General features: G+C 47.2%; 1 protein-coding gene and 1 long non-coding RNA gene across 13 annotated transcripts in view; one reads left to right on the top strand and one right to left on the bottom strand.

The window, feature by feature from the left end:
* Kyat1 (kynurenine aminotransferase 1) overlaps nt 1-10,695 on the bottom strand; it is a 27,939-nt gene extending 17,244 nt beyond the window's left edge. Inside the window, exons 1-5 of one of the 12 annotated variants that reach the window (XM_027423168.2) lie at nt 10,584-10,695; nt 10,334-10,416; nt 8,195-8,246; nt 4,043-4,113; nt 264-391 (exon numbers count right to left, since the gene is read on the bottom strand). In XM_027423168.2, coding sequence (XP_027278969.1) covers nt 264-391; nt 4,043-4,077 — 163 coding nt within the window. In that variant the 5' untranslated portion in view covers nt 4,078-4,113; nt 8,195-8,246; nt 10,334-10,416; nt 10,584-10,695. Of the gene's footprint in view, nt 1-263; nt 409-4,042; nt 4,114-8,194; nt 8,247-10,333; nt 10,435-10,583 lie in introns of those variants that run through there. The other 11 variants (XM_035446471.1, XM_027423165.2, XM_035446472.1 and 8 more) reach the window with 11 other exon arrangements.
* On the top strand, nt 10,577-17,132 carry LOC113836473. Its single transcript, XR_003486721.2, has 3 exons — nt 10,577-10,707; nt 13,103-13,221; nt 16,011-17,132. It is a non-coding gene; the product is annotated as an uncharacterized LOC113836473 (long non-coding RNA).
* The last annotated feature ends 924 nt before the right edge of the window (nt 17,133-18,056 follow it).

Genomic DNA, 18,056 nt, shown 5'->3' on the forward strand with positions numbered 1-18,056 from the left:
GATGTACTGCCCACCCTCTGTGTACTATCAGCTGGGCTGGTCACTGGGATACTGGGTGGGCAGGCAGCAGCCAACAAACCAAGTATCCATGCAGAGCTGATATCCAGATGAAAGAAGCAGGACCAAAGGAGGTGACAAGACAGCTTGTGGTGGAAGGCTTCCGGAAGAGCAGGCTCATGCATAGCTTTAAAGGCCAGGCCAAGCCAGATCCCAGGGACCCCCCAGAGCCATGAACATGGGAGAACGCTATGCAGGACACTTACAGTCTGGTGCAAACACCGGGTGAGTGAGGCTCCAGCCTTCCTTCCCCAGAGCGGCCACACCAGGTGCACCGAGATGGCTGCTGCACTCTTGAGCATGCCTCCCAGATCCACAGGCACTGTAGACTCCCCTCCAGGGGGAGAGGAGAAGGGCAGACAGCCTAAGCCAGAAATGGCTCCAAGCCAGGGACCTGAGTCCCACATACAGTTCTAACAACAATAAAGTGTCACTGTGCACCAGGCTGGTACCAACCAGGTGTTCACTGCCTGACTTTTCCCCTTAATCACCTCAATCACACACAGTGACCCTTTAAAGTTCAAATCACCTGCAAGGGCAAAATGGCCCAGGAGAAGGTCACTGACAGAGGCTAGCAACAGAGAGCATCAACCCAGACAAGGGGTCCAGTTCCTTTCAATTCTGGAAACGCGCGTGCAAGCATAAACATACACACACACACATACACACACATACACACACACACACACACACACACACACACACACACACACACCAGACACGGACACGGACACGGACACGGACACGGACACGGACACACGGACACAGCATTACCGCTACCACAGTGAACCTAACCTGGAACTTAACCCACCACTGGATTGCTACAAATGGGACTGAAGAACCTGGTAAATGATACCACAGAGCTACAACTCACAAACCCAAACTGGGGCCTGGAAAGATGGCTCAGTGGTTAAGAGCACTGACTGTCCTTCCAGAGGACCCTGGGGTTCAATTCCCAGCACCTACACTGCGGCTCACAATTGTCTGTAATTCCAGTTCCAGGGATCTGTCACCTTCACACCAATGCACATAAAATAAAGTTAAATTATTAAAAAAATTAAAACCCCAAACTGACAGAAACTACATGGCAAGCAACTCCACTTATTCAGCAAATAAAATGTAAAGAAAAAGAAAGGCTGGGGAGCAGCTGTTGATAGTACACGTCTATAACCCCAGCACTTTCGAGGAAGAGGCAGGAGGATCACCACCAACTTCTAGGCCAGCTAGACCTGTGCTGTACCAGCCGTATTTGGCAGGTTCTCACTATGTAGCCCAAGCTGACTTCAAAATAGCAATCAGGGGTGGAGAGATGGCTCAGTGATTAAGAGCACTGCCTAAACTTGCACTGGAGTTACGTTCCCAGCACTCAACTGGGAACTAACTACCATCTGTCACTCCAGTTGCAGAGGATGAGGATCTGAGCCCTCCTGGCCTCCTTGGGCACTGAATGCATGTGGTACACATAAAACACAAATACATCTGCAGTCCTCCTGCCTCAGCCTCCTGAGCATTATTGGTGTGCATCCATGCCTGGCTCAGATTTTTGCTACTTTAGCTCACACATTTGCTCCTATGAGATATTGAGTTCATTTTGATATATGGTGTGAGGTAGGGCTTTTTGTTTGTTTGTTTGTTTTTTTAACTTTTAGGCTGGGTCTCACCACATAGTCCAAGCTGACATATATAGTCAAGGCTGGTCTCAAACTTTCAGTCGTCGTCGTCGTCGTCTTCTCCTTCTCCTCCTTTTTTGTTTTTGTTTTTTTTCAAGACAGGATTTCTCTGTGGCTTTGGAGGCTGTCCTGGAACTAGCTCTTGTAAACCAGGCTGGTCTCGAACTCACAGAGATCCGCCTGCCTCTGCCTCCTGAGTGCTGGGATTAAAGGCTACCACTGTCCAGTAAGCTTCTGTTTTTAAATATGATTCACACGTATTTATTTATTATCTGTGTCGGTGTGTGTATTCAAGTGGATCACAACTAACACATGGACTCCGGATGACAACTTTGAGGAGTCAGGCTTCTCCTTGCATCATGTAGGTTCTGAGGATAAAACTCAGGTCATCCGAGTTGGTAGCAGATGTCATTACCTGCTCAGCCATCTTGCCTGCCCCAGAATCATGTGTTTTGATGCAACCCAAGCTACTTAGTCAGACTATGTCTCAAAAAGAAAAAAAAAAAAAAAAAAAAAAGGTTAGGGCTGGATGTGCAGCTAAGCAGTAGAGCCAGCCCTTGACTGGTTTGTTCCAGGCCCTTCTCTGGTACCTCTCCATCTTGAGAGCAGTGTTCCCACTGATGTTAGTCAGTCAGTGTGTACTTGAGAAAGTTTTCCAACAGGGACAGCTACAGTGCTCCTATAGGGTCAGCTACTTATGTCTGCAGGTCAGAGAATGGAGCTTGCCACTAGCTAACCCCGGAGGTCTGGAGGTCTGTAAGACGGACTGGAAGTGAGGTAGCTGGGCAGAAAAAGGATACAAGCAGGGAGAATCAGGTACCCACACTTTTGTTTGCTGAGATGTTAAGGAGGTAAGGTGTGGAGGTGGTTTGCTCCTTCTCTCTGATCTTTCAGCATTTTCCTCTATATCTGACTCTGGGTTTTTATTACTCAGACCAATTAAGAACTCCATCTACAACATCTTCCTTCCTTCAACCACTTGGTCCCATGCAAATGTGACTGCCATGTCCAGGTCCTTTGCTTGCCTGCACTGTGTCTCTGCTGGCTAACTCTCTTCTGATAATCCACTTTGTAAGATGCTTCATGGCTTAGCTGCTTTCATCACTTGCTGACAGCATGCTTCGTTATCTGAATGAATACGGTGACTAATCGGCACCTGCCACAGGAGGCAGGGGCATGACAGGACAGACTGCCACTTACAAGCAACCTGTCATTTCACAACCCATCATTCCCATCAAGATCTGTGGGGGAGGAACTACAAAGTTCATGTTACACAACTACCAGTGATTAAAATTATATGGTTACCGACATTTGAACTGTGTCATTGAGAACTAGTGTTATTTAACTAAATCTGGACACCTGCAACTCACTCTTATCAGAGTCGAGCAGTGAGAATTGCTTATTAGGAATGAATGGTGTTTCAAGAGACCTTGAATTATAAACGCTGTCTTTGGGGACTTGTAGATTTGCTTACAGTTTGATTTGTTTTCTTTTTGTTTTTTGAGAAAGGGTTTCTCTGTGTTGCTTTAGAGGTTGTCCTGGAACTCCTCTGTAGACCAGGCTGGCCTCGAACTCACAGAGATCCTCCTGCCTCCAGGGATTAAAGGCATGAGCCACCAACACCTGGCTTACAGTTTGATTTGTGAGTGTGTGTTCAGTGTGTATGTTCACTTGTGCCCAGGAGTAGTGTGTGGCTGTGTGTGTGTAGGCCAGAGGTTCACCTTGGTGTGTCATTCCTTAGGAGCCCTCCACCTTGTCTCCATCTCCCCAGGAGGCAGTATTGGTGTGCCAAGTTTATTCTTAGGCCTGTATTGGGAACCAAACTTAGGTCTTCATGCTTATGCAGCAAGCACTTTATACACTAGCTATCTTCTAAGTCTCCTGATTTTTGAAAAACAAATTAGAGCATAGTTCTGGGGCTATAGTTTGTTGGTAGAGCACTTGTCTGGCAGGAGTAGATCTGGGCTTTATCTGTAGCAAGGCTTCAAATTCCACAAGCACTTGAAGCAGATGAATGGTGGCCTGAGGCTGGAGTAGGGGTACGATATCCGGGTTCGAATGAAGAATGATGTCCACAGGCCTGAGTGACTTTTAGTCACAACCGAATTGTGGTGACAATGGCACAAGTCTGAACATTTACTCAAAATCATGAAGAATGTGATGGAATGTAAAACCCACAGGGTGCATGGTATGGAAAGTGTTGGGGTAGAGTGGGGTGGGAGCCTGGAGAGACAGCTCAGAGGTTAAGAGTGCATGCTGCTTTCAGAGGACCTAAGTTTGGTTTCTAACACCCAAGTCTGATGGCTCACAAACACCTGTAACTCCAGCTCCAGGGATCTGACACCTTCATTTGGCCTCTGAGTAGAAACCTAAACACACGTGCGCACTTACACACACACACACACACACACACACACACAGAGAGAGAGAGAGAGAGAGAGAGAGAGAGAGAGAGAGAGAGAGGCATAATTAAAAATTTAAAATGGCTGACCAGTGGTGACTTGTGCCAGTTTGGGAGGCAGAGGCAGAGGCAGGTGGATCTCTGAGTTTAAGGACACCCTGGTCTACAGAGTGAGTTCCAGGCCAGCCAGGACTATAAAGTGAGATCCTATCTAAAATAAATAAAGGAAGGAAGGAAGGAAGGAAGGAAGGAAGAACAAAACTCCCAAAATAAAAAATTAAAATAAAATAAGAGACTGGAGAGGTTGTCTCAGTAGTCAAGAGTACTGGCTGCTCTTGCAGAAGACCTGGTGTTGACTCTCAGTACCCACACAGAAGCTCACAATCTTCTGTACCTCTAGTTCCTGGGGACTAGAGTCCTCTTCTGTCATCTTGGTGCACATGCACGTGGTGAACAGACATTGTGCTGGCTAATTTTATGTTAACTTGACAGAAGCTTGAGTCACTGGAGAGGAGAGAGCCTCAATTTGATCAGGCTACTGGCAAGCCTATAGGGTCTTCTTTTCTTCTTTTTCTAGACAAGGTTTTTCTACATAGCCCTGGCTGTTCTGGAACTCACTCTGTAGATCACGTTGGCCACTAACTCACAGAGATCCGCCTGCCTCTGCCTCCTGAGTGGGTGTTTTCTTTTTTCTTTTTTTAAAAAGATTTTATTCATTATGTATATAACATACAACATTCTGCTTCCATGTATATCTGCACACCAGAAGAGGGCACCAGAACTCATAAAGGATGGTTGTGAGCCACCATGTGGTTACTGGGAATTGAACTCAGGTCCTCTGGAAGAGCAGTCAGTGCTCTTAACCTCTGAGCCATGTCTCCAGCCCGTGGGTGTTTTCTTAATTAGTGATTGATGTGGGAGAGCCCAACCCATTGTGGGTAGTGCCATCCCTAGGCTGGTGGTCCTGGGTTCTATATGAAAGCAGGCTGAGCAAGCCACAGAGAGCAAGCTAGCAAGCAGCACCCTCCATGGCCTCCAGGTTCCTGTCCACTTTGAGTCCTGACTTTCTTCAATAATGGAACAGCAATGTAAGCCTAATAAACCCTTTCCTCCCCAACTTGCTTTTTGCTCATGGTGTTTCATCGCAGCATTAGAAACCCTAACTAAGGTAGATATCTATGCAGGCAAAACACTCAAACACATAAAGTAAAAATACTTAAGTAATGGGCGTTGGTGATGCACGCCTTTAATCCCAGCACTTGGGAGGCAGAGGCAGGCGGATCTCTGTGAGTTCCAAGCCAGTCTGGTCTCCAGAGCAAGTGCCACGATAGGCTCCAAAGCTACAGAGAAACCCTATTTCTAAAAACCAAAACCAAACCTAACCAAAACACACACACAAAAACCTGAAATAGGGACTGCAGTGATGGCTCAGAGGTTAAGAGCACTGCCTGCTCTTCCAGATGTCCTGAGTTCAATTCCCGGCAACCACATGGTGGCTCACAACCATCCGTTATGAGATCTGGTGCCCTCTGCTGGCATGCAGGCACAAGACTGTACACATAATAAATAAATAAAATCTTAAAAAAAAAACCTGAAATAAATAAATAATAAGCAAGTAAACAAATAAAGTCCGTCAAGGGGCTGGAGAGACAGCTCAGTCAGTGGTTACTCTTTCATAGAATTCAGGTTTGATTCCTAGCATCAACATGGTGCCTCCCAACCATCTGTATTCCAGCCCTAGGGGATCCAACGCCTCTCTAACCTGCAATGGCACTGCATATGTGTGGTGGTGCACAGAAATATATTCAGGCAAAAATACTCATACACATTAAGAGAGAGAAAGAGAGAGAGAGAGAGAGGAGAGAGAGAGAGAGAGAGCACACATCAGTGCATCAGTTCACGCCTTTAATCCCTGAACTCAGCAGGCAGAGGGAGGCAGATCTCTGTGAGTTTGAGGCCAGACTGGTCCACATAGAGAGTTTTAGGACAGCCAGGGCTACACAGCTGAGACCCTGTCTCAAAAAATAAAATAAAATAAAATAAATGAATAAACTTAAAAAATAACTATATAAAAAGCATCACCTTTGCCTCAAAACTTCCCTCTACTTAACTGGCCTGTTGTCTGGGGAGGAGCAGGACCAGAGCTGCAGCAGGACCAGAGCTGCAGCAGGACCAGAGCTGCAGCAGGACCAGAGCAGCACAGGACCAGAGCTGCAGCAGGACCAGTGCTGTTGGGATGCTGTTGCCCTATTTCTTCCCAGAGCATAAAGAACAACACCCACTGGACCCTGAATGCCTGAACTAGCGTTCATACCACTCTCTGCTCACCATTTCCTAACGTCCCAACTCTTCCCTCAAATGTTCTGGTTTCCTTGAAGAATGTTTGCATTCCCTTTGCTCAGTTCAGTCAGTCAGGAGATGGCCACTCACTGAGAAAACACTAACCATGGTTTCCACAAAGAAAGGGAGCAGAAGGGATGTCATGCTTGGTTAAGACCTGTCCCTATTCCATGACAAGGAGAAAAAAAGAGAAGTTTGGTCTTGGATGAAATGACCCAGCTCCACTATTACACTAGCTATGGAACACGGGTCCCCAGGACACAACCCAAGGGCTCAGTTGTTTACCACCTGTAGAGTGGTAGAGAATCAGCACAGCAAACTTAAGGGCCTGGACTCGATCCCCAGCACCATAAATAAACCAACCAAACCATAGTCCAATCCATGTCATGCTGTGCTCCTTGCATGCATGCAGTAACTTGCAGTTAGCAAGAAACCAACTACTACAAGCTTTCCACAAAAACCTATTTCACAGGGCTAGGGAGCTAGCTCAGTGGTTAAGAGTGGTTAAGTGCTTTTGTAATGGACCTAAATTTGATCCCAGTACCCATATCAGGTGGCTCACAACTACCTGTAACTACAGCTTTCAGGGAGAACTGATGCCTCTGGCCTCCACAGTCATCTGTACTCATGTGTACACACACACACACACACACACACACACACACACACACACACACACACACTGAGTCAATCATAAATTATTAAAGATAAAAATAAATGTTTTTAAAAATCTATTTCAGGGCTGGAGATATGGCTCAGAGGTTAAGAGCACTGCTTGCTCTTACAGAGGTCCTGAGTTCAATTCACAGCAACCACATGGTGGCTCACAACCATCTATAATGAGATCTGGTGCCCTCTTCTGGTGTGCAGACATACATGCAGGCAGAACACTTATATAATAAGTAAATAAATCTTAAAAAAAATCTATTTCATAACACAAGATCTCCCCGAAAATGTCCCTTGTTCAATAATAAATCCATCCCCCCACCTTTTATTTATTTAATTTTTTTTCAAGACAGGGTTTCTCTGTACAGCCTTGGCAGTCCTGAAACTCGCTCTGTAGACCAGGCCGGCCTTGAACTCACAGAGATCCACCTGCCTCTGCCTCACATGTGCAAGTGCTGGGATTAAAGGCATGCATTGGGGCTGGAGAGATGGCTCAGCGGTTAAGAGCACTGACTGTTCTTCCAGAGGTCCTGAGTTCAATTTCTGGCAACCACATGGTGGCTCACAACCACCAAATTTATATTTGGTGGCCTCTGCTGGCATGCAAGCAGAAGACTGTACACATAATAGATAAATAAAATCTTTCATGGAAAAAAAAAAAAGGCATGCGCCACTGCCTGGCCTAGTCCCCCTTTTTAAAGAATAAAAAGAGGCCCCAAAATATAAATATTCCCAAGGGAAATGCTGACCTAAGAGATATGCAGCACAAGGGTGGAGACCTAGGCCCTTGACCTTTGAATGGGCTGAGAGGAAAGGAGTGACTTCAGCAGCTCTGACTCAAGCTTCTCAGCCCACAGGAGTTGGTGGCAATCCCAGGTGTGACAAATAGCAGGCAGCTTGTTTCTTGTTCCCTTTGTAAGGATGCAGATCCAAAACTGAAACCTTACTCCCTGGGCAGTTCTACATAAGAGGGAGGCAGGGGCCCAGCAGGAACCTTGGAGAATAGCCTGCTAATTTTCTAAGTAGAGAAGCTGAGGGTTGGGTCAGGGAAAGGACTTACCCAAAGCCGGTCTCAGCAAAGGACAGGAAGTTCCCAGATCATGCTTCCTCCCCTGGGTAAGGAGGTAGGAAACTTTCAGGGGATGCTTGGGTCCTCCAGGAATCCTTCGGGCCCAATGTCTGCTGGAACAGGCCTAATGGACCCTCTCCTGCTAAGCTGAGGTCATTTGGCCTGTTGGTCACAGAGGCAGGAGTAGGCCTTTTCTTGATAGCTTAGGTGTCCCTGTTCCATGGCAATTTGAGAACTCAGCCAGTGAAAACAACCAGGAAGTCAAGAGCCCCTTGTCCTGAGATGTGACACTTACTTGCAGCAGCAGGACTGCTGCTCTGGGAAAGACTACAAAGTCCCTAAGGTGGGCAAGGTAAAGAATATGTCATTGCTATGAAGCCTCCTGTGGTCTTCTGTCACCCTTATCTGGATTAGCAATCTAACTGAAGTTATGGAAGTGAAGTGGACTGGCAGGTGGGGCTGAGGCTTGGCCGTAAAGAATGGTGTGCATAGAAGCTAGACTAGAGTGTCCAACCTGCACTTGCTCTGATGATGTGCACTTTAGCAATCACTTAGGACCCTCAGGGAATGCTGCACCGTCATTCTACACATTTCTCTATCTAGAAGAAGTCTCCTTTGACTCCATCCAGTCTGGTCCGTTGTCCTATGCAAAGGTTTTCTTTTCTTTCTTTTTGGTGTCCAGGCCAGGACACCAGATCACATTACAGATGGTTGTGAGCCACCATGTGGGTGCTGGGAATTGAACTCAGGTCCTCTGGAAGAGCAGTCAGTGCTCTTAACCTCTGACATCTCTCTAGCCTCAGCAAAGGTTTTCAACACAGGATCTGACTGCTGAGTTGTTTGCTCACAGAATGATAGGATGGGACAGTCAGGGTCTGTTGAGCCCTAAGCTACTGTGTATCCTTTGAACTACTAGAGGCTGATGCTCCCAGGAAGCAGAGGAAGAGACCTGGCAGACTCAAAGCCTCCTGAGAGTGGGCGGGAGGGGGAGTGAGAATCTACTTTCTAAACTCTGGGCCTCACCCACGGGTAAATAGGACTGATGTGTATAAAAAGGCGAAAGCGTGGGGGCCACTCGTGTCTACTGTTGCAGTCATATCTGTTAATGAATGATGGTCCAGGTCTACTGACTCATGGTGGAAAAGGGCAGTGAACCTTGCATTTTATCCTGGACTCTGTCACTGTTCACCCTCTCCTTCGGCTAGCCTTCCTGTCTGCCCCGTTTGTCCAACAATTCATGCTGCGTGTCTGTGCTACGCATGGGGAGCATGGGTTTTGCATGTCTGACCAAAGAAGGCTAAAAGACCCTGTACTCAAATTCCAGCTCCTTCTTTCCATGCTGGCTGTAATATCCTAACTAAATCCTTTAACTTTCCCTAGCCTGTTTCCTCCTTTATTAAAGGGAAGCAACCAACAAGACCGTTGGGAAACCCGAATTTAGGCATTGGCTCAGCAGTCAATTTGATCCTTTTCTTTTGTAGAATCAAACCGTGCACAGTTGTTAAATTCCTCGCCTTGTCAGGTACCCAGAACCTCTGTTTCTTTGTGCCAGTCCATCAGTTAACAACGTGTGCAAATTAGTAGAAGGGGGGGGGGAGTGCACGCGAACATGGCAGGCAGCAGGGCTGAGGCTACTCTCTCTGTCCCATAAGGTTTTTCTTTCTTTTCCCTTTCTTTCTTTCTTTCTTTCTTTCTTTCTTTCTTTCTTTCTTTCTAAACCTAAGTTATCTTGGAAGTTGCCCCACATTAGTTAGTACTTTAACCCAATTGCCACGACTACTGTCAGCCTGGGAATCGTTCGAAGAATCCACCTAGATTATTTATTACAGGCGCCAGCTCTGCTGGGAATTCTCCGTAACGGCAGTATTCATCTTCTTGGCCAGTACTACCTTGGGCGAGTGTGTGTGGGTGCAGAGAGAGCCTGACTGGTCCCATGGCTGAGTTGAAACAGTTGGAACCGCGCGCACGTTTTTCTGGGGAAACCAGCTCTCTCAGCGAAGTTACACATCACACACAAACAGCAAGCAGCAGCGCATGCATCAAGGGCCACAGCCCTCGGAACTTTTGGGAGAACCTGCCGGATTCAACACACGATCTTGTCGAAACCTCGCACCGCGACCAGGCACTGACCTGCTTCAGCGGAGAACTGTGCTGCTTCGTCGAATCGCCGGCGACCCCAAATGTATTTCCCAAGGTTGCAGACGTCTCTGTCCCTTTAAAGAGGCAGAGCCCTTGATGTGCTACTTCCGCCCAGAAGCAACATGGCGCCAAAGGCACTGTCAGGAGCAGCGCATAGCTCTATGTTCCCTTTAAAAACATGGCGACTCCCTAAGGGCATCCCCCCCGTTACTCCCTGTGACATCACTTCCGGGGCGGATACCTATGAAGTGGTACCGTGACAGGCAAGCAAAACAAGGCACCAAAGATCCTCAGCGAGACCGGCTATGAGAAGCCGGAACGCGGGCTGGGGCTGCCTGACGGGCGTCCGGGGGCGGCGGGCCCAGGTGAGTAAGTCGGGTCCGGAGAGGGACGCGCGCTGTCACTGAACCCACTCACGTGCTCTCGACCTCCGCCGCGCCTCTCGCCCAAGTTTCCGCCGCGCTCCCCAGGCCACACTTGTCGCTCTGGTCCTCGCAGATCCGCGCCCCTCCGCGCACGCGCCCCCTTCCCAGTGGTTCCACCCGGACGTTCTCTGCACAGCTCCCCCACCAGCTCCCCCAATTCTTAGCCATGGACTACCAGGCGCCAGCCTCTTTCCTTGGACCCCTCCCTCTTCGGGACAGTTCCCTACCCTGGGGACGGGAGCACAGGCTTTTGGGACCTCGGTCTTTGGGCTGGGGTCCCTGGAAACTCCAGTTGGTTCTGCCCCGGTGTTGTGCATCTTTCGGCGGGCAGGAGTGGCTGATGTAGGAAGGTGCGGGTGAGCTGGAGGTCAGCAAATATGCTCCCAGGCTGAAGGAACGCAGCTTCCCGAAGCGAGGGAACGATGGAACTGGGAGCTAAATTGTGGAAGAGGGGGGATGGAAGACGTAAAAGTTTAAAAAGTCCTTCCACCTTGGAAAGGTGGTGGTAATACCTTTAGCCCCAGGTGACTGTGTTCTGCTCTCTGGAGAACATAGACTAGTGGACAGCACTGGAGGAGGAGGAGGTCCAACTCTTGTGGCAGGAAAGGAGAATAAGAGTGTGTTATTGGTTCTGGACATTGAAAATGAAAGGAACATACTGTCATTGAAGCTTAAGTTCTCCTGTAGCAGTCCAGGGGAAGCAAGGACTGGTGGACAGTGTTGTGGAGGAGATTCTGGGGTGATGGTGGTTTGACTCCCTGCCCTCCCAGTTCTGTAGTTTGTTTGGGTTGAGGGGTGTTGATCCTCTGGACCTTCTTGGCTCCAGGGTCTGTAGGGCACAGAGTAGGAGACCAAGAAACATTTGTGATGGCTCTCGTCCCCAATTTTTTCCCCCCTGCTGAGGACACCTGCTAGAAAGCAGTTTGTAGAGAATAGGGGCCCCTAGGGATGGCCCTGTGAGTCAGGAGTGCGGGCAGGTCATGCTGCTTGAAGGAACTTCAAGGGAGGAACCAGAAGTGCTTCCAGGTTTTTATGTGGGGACACTGAGGCACAGCATGATAGGCAAAGACACCAGAAGGGTCCAGATGGGATACACATAGATACCTAGAGAGAGCCTAGCTCACCACCTCTCCATCCCTGGGCTCACTCACCTGCCCTGTCATAATGGTCTGCTCTGGACTAGGACTTATGCTAGGAAATGTGTCCCTGGCCTCTCAGCACTGCAGTCCAAGGGGAGACAGAACATAGAAGCTGAGGATTGAATATTGTTATGAGAGAAAGAGTCCATGGTAGTCCAGAGGAGGAGGTACCCATGGATGCATGGGCAGGGTTGCCCAGGGTGCACTTCCAGGAAGAGGGACACTAGAGGAGTGTGTGAGTCTGGGTCCTCAATTCTTGCACAGCTTCAGCAGATATTCCAGGCCTGGTTGAGGAGGCAGTGCAGAGGTGTCCTGGACAACTTCTTCATCTTTCTGGCTCTAGGTGCTTTGCTGCTGGACACCCATGTCAACTGCCTTCCAGATACAAATTGGATCCCGCAGTTATGGCATGTTCTAAGATCCCTCTTACAGCCATCCAGGTCCCAGAATATGTCATCCCATATATGGCTAAATCCTTCCAGTACCCCAGCCTTCCCTGTGGCTGGGCCACACTCCCAACTCAGGATGTTTTTGCTGTCCTTCCCAAGTCTACAGTGGCATTACACCTCACTTCACACTGCCTCCTTATCTCTGAGCAAAGTGCAGAATGGAGTGAGTACTCCCTGTGCGGCCCACGATCCCCGAGTGTTTGCTCACTGTGGAGAGTGTGACTTGATTTTAAGTGAAAGTCTGTGTTTGCCCTGGCCCACCACTGTTGCTCCTCCCTTGTCACTTCCCACCTCTAGGGCTGGTATTTTCTGGATAGCATTTCTGCCCCATGGTGGGATCCCTCTCACCACTATTCCTGCCCCAGCGACTCATACTCTTGGGGCATTTACTCCTCCAGAAGCTTCCAGGGTCTAAGGTTGGTCCCCAGATCCCCAGCAGGATCTGACTTCAAGACTGCAAAAAGTTGCCTTCTAGTTGTGCAACATCCATGAAGTTGAGGGAGATGTCAGGACTCTGGGCAGATGGTCAGGGACAGACAACACACAGCTAGCATGAGCAGTCTCAGCCTTACCCAGCGGCCTCCCTCAAGACAAACACAGGGCAGAACCGTGGCTTCGCTGTCCTGTGGGTCCTTACTGCAGGGACAGAAGATACTCTGCAATGCTTCAGACAGCTGAGTGGCATCTGCTGCCTGTGATCATTCAGTCCAGGGCATTTACTTGGAAACTGTTTTGTTCCTCTCTCAGGTCTTCTCAGTGCCTGTTGCTGAAAGGGCCGCTGCTGACACACCAGTAAGCAGTTTCCAGCCTTGCTGGTCAGAAGTTCTGGTAGAATGGTGACCAGTGAATTACCAATATGGAGTCAGGTAAAGATATTGGGGTATTTATTAGGGAGATGCCTTACTTAGCAGAGCAACCAAGCCAGCCGGCAGGACACAAAGTAAGTAGAGCAAGCCGATGATGAAAGGGAAGAAGGGGCTACCATGTGCTTGCCCCTCTCTCTTAAACCTCCCTAACGTCACCCTGACCACTGTGTTCCCTACAGAATGGTATCTTTGTTTCATTGATTTTCTTTGCAGTTTTGTGAGACAGGGTCTTGCTGTAAAGCCCAGGCAGGTCTGGGCCTAGCTTCCCACTCAGACCTCTGTGTGCTGGGATTGCAGGCATACGCCACCACAGTGTCTTCTTGTGCTGCAGGCCTTCTCGTAGCTTTCGATACATTGACCTGAATGTGGTGAGTGTGAGCAGCTGGCAAGGCAGATGCCTCACAAGCACTTGATCATGTGCATGTGTGTGGGCTGGGGCCTTTTGCCTGCATTTGAAGACTCAAGGCAGTAAGTGTACAATTTGAGGTTTGAGTCTCTGCTGTTGTGGTGGTGTAGGCTTTTAATCCCAGCACTTAGGAGGCTGAGGCAGGCGATCTCTGCTGTGTACATTGTGAATATATGTTGCTGTGATTGGTTTAATAAAGAGGCTGACTGGCCAATAGCTGAACAGGATAAAGTTAGGCAGGAGAGCCAAACTGAGAGTGCTGGGAAGGAGAAGGGTGGAGTGGTGGAGTCTGGGAGCTGCCAACCAACCAGCAAGGAAGCAATTCATTTAGAAAATGAGGTAGCGCTGGGCGTTGGTGGTGCACGCCTTTAATCCCAGTACTCGGGAGGCAGAAGCAGGTGGATCTCTGTGAGTTCGAGACCAGCCTGGTCTATAAGAGCTAGTTCCAGGACAGCCTTCAAAGCCACAGAGAAACCCTGTCTCGAAAAAAACCAAAAAAAAAAAAAAAAAAAAAAAAAATGAGGTAGCAAGCTATGAACCACGTGCAAAGCACAGATAAGAAATATGGGTTAACGTAAATGTAAGAGTTAGGTGGTAACAAGCCTGAGCTATTGGCTGAGCATTTGTAATTAATATTAAGCCTTTGTACCAGTTGTACCAGTTATTTGGGAACTGCGGGGGGGGGGGCGGCGGGGGGCGGCAGATACTTCCACCTACAGATCTCTGTGAGTTCAAGGCCAACCTTGTCTATAGTGTGAGTTCTAGGACGGTCAGTGCTACACAGTGATATCCTGCCTTGAAAACAAAAACCAAGAAAATAAAAATAAAATGAGCAAATGAATAAAGACTTGAATCAAATCTGAGCTAGAATCACAGCTACCTCATGCTCACTTAGCAATGCTTCACTTTTCTGAATTTAAGGTTATGCATCTTTTTTTTTCCAAAAGAATTTTTTTATTGTCATATTTATTTATTGAGAGGTTCCCACCACATAGCCCTGGCTGACCTTGGACTCAAAAGATCCACTTGCTTCAGGCTCCCGAGTGCTGGGATTTAAGATATATGCCACCAAGCCAGCATTCCTTATCTTTTTAGAGGCTCAGTTTAGTACCTAGCTCCCTTTAGGATGTTTTGAGAATACATTGGTGTAGGGAAGGCACTTAAAGAGTGCTTGCTCCAGGCTCAAATCCAAAACTGGCCTGTTTAGAGACTGTCATGTAATCTGCAAAATAAACCAATGACATTGATCTCATGACCCGAATCTTGGCAATGACCTTTGTCCCCTGTTGACAAAGGAGCATGAAGGCTCAGAATGAGTAACATGTTGCAACCAACACCGTAGGAATGAAGGTAAGGTTTTGGACTTGAACATGTGCACTGTAGTCCTGGGACTAACTAGGTCCTTTGTTCTTTCCTGAACTTTCCCTGGCTCTACCTCCTAAGTTCTTCCCAACAGCAGGCACGAGACTCCAGCCCCGACCTTTGAAAAAAATTGTTATCTTGGGGCTTTTCCTGTTTTTTTTTTTTTTCTTTCTTCCTTTTTTTTGTTCATTTTCTGAGACAGGGTTTCTCTGTATAGCCCTGGCTGTCATAGAACTCACTATGTAGATGAGGCTAGCCTAGAACTCACAGAGACGTGTGCCACCACCACCTATTGGCTTTTTTTCATTAATACATAAGGAGATGCATGTTAGTTTACTGGTTTCATAGTATTTGGATTCCTGGTATCAAAAATAAAGACTTCTCTGACTTACTCTTCCCATGTAGAATGGGGGAGTAACCCTCTGTTGTGGGATGCTGTCCTCCAGGCACAACTTGGGTTGACCATCTTGAAATCAGAGCAGTTGTAGGCACCCACAGGAGTCCCTCATAAAATTGAATCTACATTCCCTGGTAGAAGTCTGAGTGGTGTGATCAGACTTTTACCCAATAGCCCAGCCACTCACTCTCCTCTCTCCACCCCATGGAGTTCTGCCATAGATGCAGGCAGACTTTTCTTTCCTGACATCCAGCTCCCAAATAACCAACATGGGGACTTAATATTAGTTGTGAAAGCTTGGCTGGTAGCTCATATTTATCATCAATGAGCTCCTACAACCTAAATTAACCTGTTTATATTAATCTACATTCTGCCATGTGGCATTACCTCTCTTTTTGTCTTGCACCTCCTCTTTCCTCTCTGTGTCTTGCTGGTGACTCCTCTAACTCTGCCCTTCTGCCTCCCAGTGTCCTTAGTGTAGTTTGCCCATCTAAACTCACCCTGTCCAGTTATCGGCAGTCAGCTTTTTTATTAAATCGGTGACAGCAATGTATACTTATACAGTGTAAAGAAATATTCCACATGTATCTATATGTGATCTCTAAGACCTGCTGTATTTTACAGGATGTATAAGGTTAACTGAAGGGGACTCTCCACAGCTTTCCTGTGGTACAACAGACCACTCATGAACCTGTAAGTAGTCTCAATAAACTCAATGATTCACCATGCTGGACTTGGGTGAACTTTCTTTGGTCTGTTGTTGCCATGTTCTATCTGGCCAGAGTAGAAACTTTCTCTAAATGGGGCAGGAAAGCTTTCTTGGATCACCAGCCCCCAGATCATGACACAGAAACTTATTATTGGTCATGAATGCTCAGCCTTATCTTGTTCTTGTTCCACTAGCTCTTATAACTTATATTAACCTGTTTCTCTTCATCTATATTTTGCCTCGGGGCTTTTTTTTTTTTTTAACCTTTCTTTCATTCTGTTATGGCCTTCTTCCCTACTTCTTTCATGTCTGTCTGTCTGGAAGCTAGCTGGGCCCTGGCATCTCCCTCTCTTTCTCCCTTGTTCTTTCTTCTCTCTCAAGCCTAGAATCCTCCTCTACTCATCCTCTCTGCCAGCCAGCCCCACCTAGCCCTCTCTGTCCTACCTATTGGCCATTCAATTTTTTTATTAGACCAGTCAGGTGCTTTAGGCAAGCAAGGTGAAACAAACATGTGTTAGGGATAGGTGGGTCTGGCCGGCAGAGAGGATGAGTAGAGTCTGGACACTGTATGCTATTGTGTCGTCGTTGAATGACTTAATTACTGGGGAAGGAACAACAACTGCTAAAAGACAATTGATTATAAATGCTGCTGAAGGGGCTGGAGAGATGGCTCAGTGGTTAAGAGCAGGGGCTTCTCTTCCAGAGGACCCGGGTTCTATTCCCAGCACCCACATATGTCCCCAAATAACACACAGAGTCTTATGTTAGTTACAATGCTGATGGCCAAAGACTAAGATTTCTCATGTGCTATCTCTAACCTAAGTATCAACCATAACCATTAATCTATATATTTTATAAAGACTTATTGAAGACACCAGTGACAAACATCCTCTCTTCCCCCAGGATCACATGGGGACTGCATCCTCTACTACATTTCCCAGAATCCTCCTTGACTCCTAGCCCCACCTATCTTGCTTTCCTATTGGCCAACAGTGCTTTGTTTATCTACCAATAAGACAAACATATACACAGAATGACTTCCCCCATCATTTCCTCTTTTCTGTCTAAATAAAAAGAAGGGTTTTAACATTAATGTAGTAGGGCTGGAGAGGTGGCTCAGAGGTTAAGAGCACCGACTGCTCTTCCAGAGGTCCTGAGTTCAATTCCCAGCAACCACATGGTGGCTCACAACTATCCCTTATGAGATCTGGTGCCCTCTTCTGATGTGCAGATATATATGGAAGCAGAATGCTGTATACATAATAAATAGAATCTTAAAAAAAAACATTAATGTAGTAAAATACATAACAAAACAGTTATCAAGTAAGAACTATAGTTACAATATTTAGTCCATTAACATTTAGCAAGATCGTTTTTAAAGATTTATTTATTATGTATACAGTGTTCTTGTCTGCATGTGTCCCTGCAGGCCAGAAGAGGGCACCAGATTTCATTACAGATGGTTGTGAGCCATCATGTGGTTGCTGGGAATTGAACTCAGGGCCTCTGGAAGAGCAGCCAGTGCTCTAAACCTCTGAGCCATCTCTCCAGCCCCATTTAGCAATATTTAAAGAAAATATTATATCATCTATCCTATCTTTGTGAGTCTAAAGTCTTATATGTAACTTATCTTTTATAATAACTAAAGAAAACTATAACCATAACTATCTGTCTTCAACTCCATCAAAGACCACAGAAGGATAATATACAAACTCTAGATCTGACAGAGACATCTCGCTGCCTGGACAGTCACCCAAAGTTCCTCTGTTTCATTGGGGCATTCATCTTCAGCCTATAGACCACAGTGTGTCTGGCAGACTTCTCCATGAAGCAGGAACCCTTCAGGAATGTCTTGTTTTGCCAGTTCAGCAGTCACTTTCCTGTGGGTCCTGCATGTCCAGTTTATCAGCAACAAACAGTCCAGGCAAGAGCAGTTTCTTGACCAAATGGCTAACCTTGCC

The sequence above is a fragment of the Cricetulus griseus genome, chromosome 6 (assembly GCF_003668045.3).
Source record: "Cricetulus griseus strain 17A/GY chromosome 6, alternate assembly CriGri-PICRH-1.0, whole genome shotgun sequence".
In the NCBI taxonomy this organism is placed as follows: domain Eukaryota; kingdom Metazoa; phylum Chordata; class Mammalia; order Rodentia; family Cricetidae; genus Cricetulus; species Cricetulus griseus.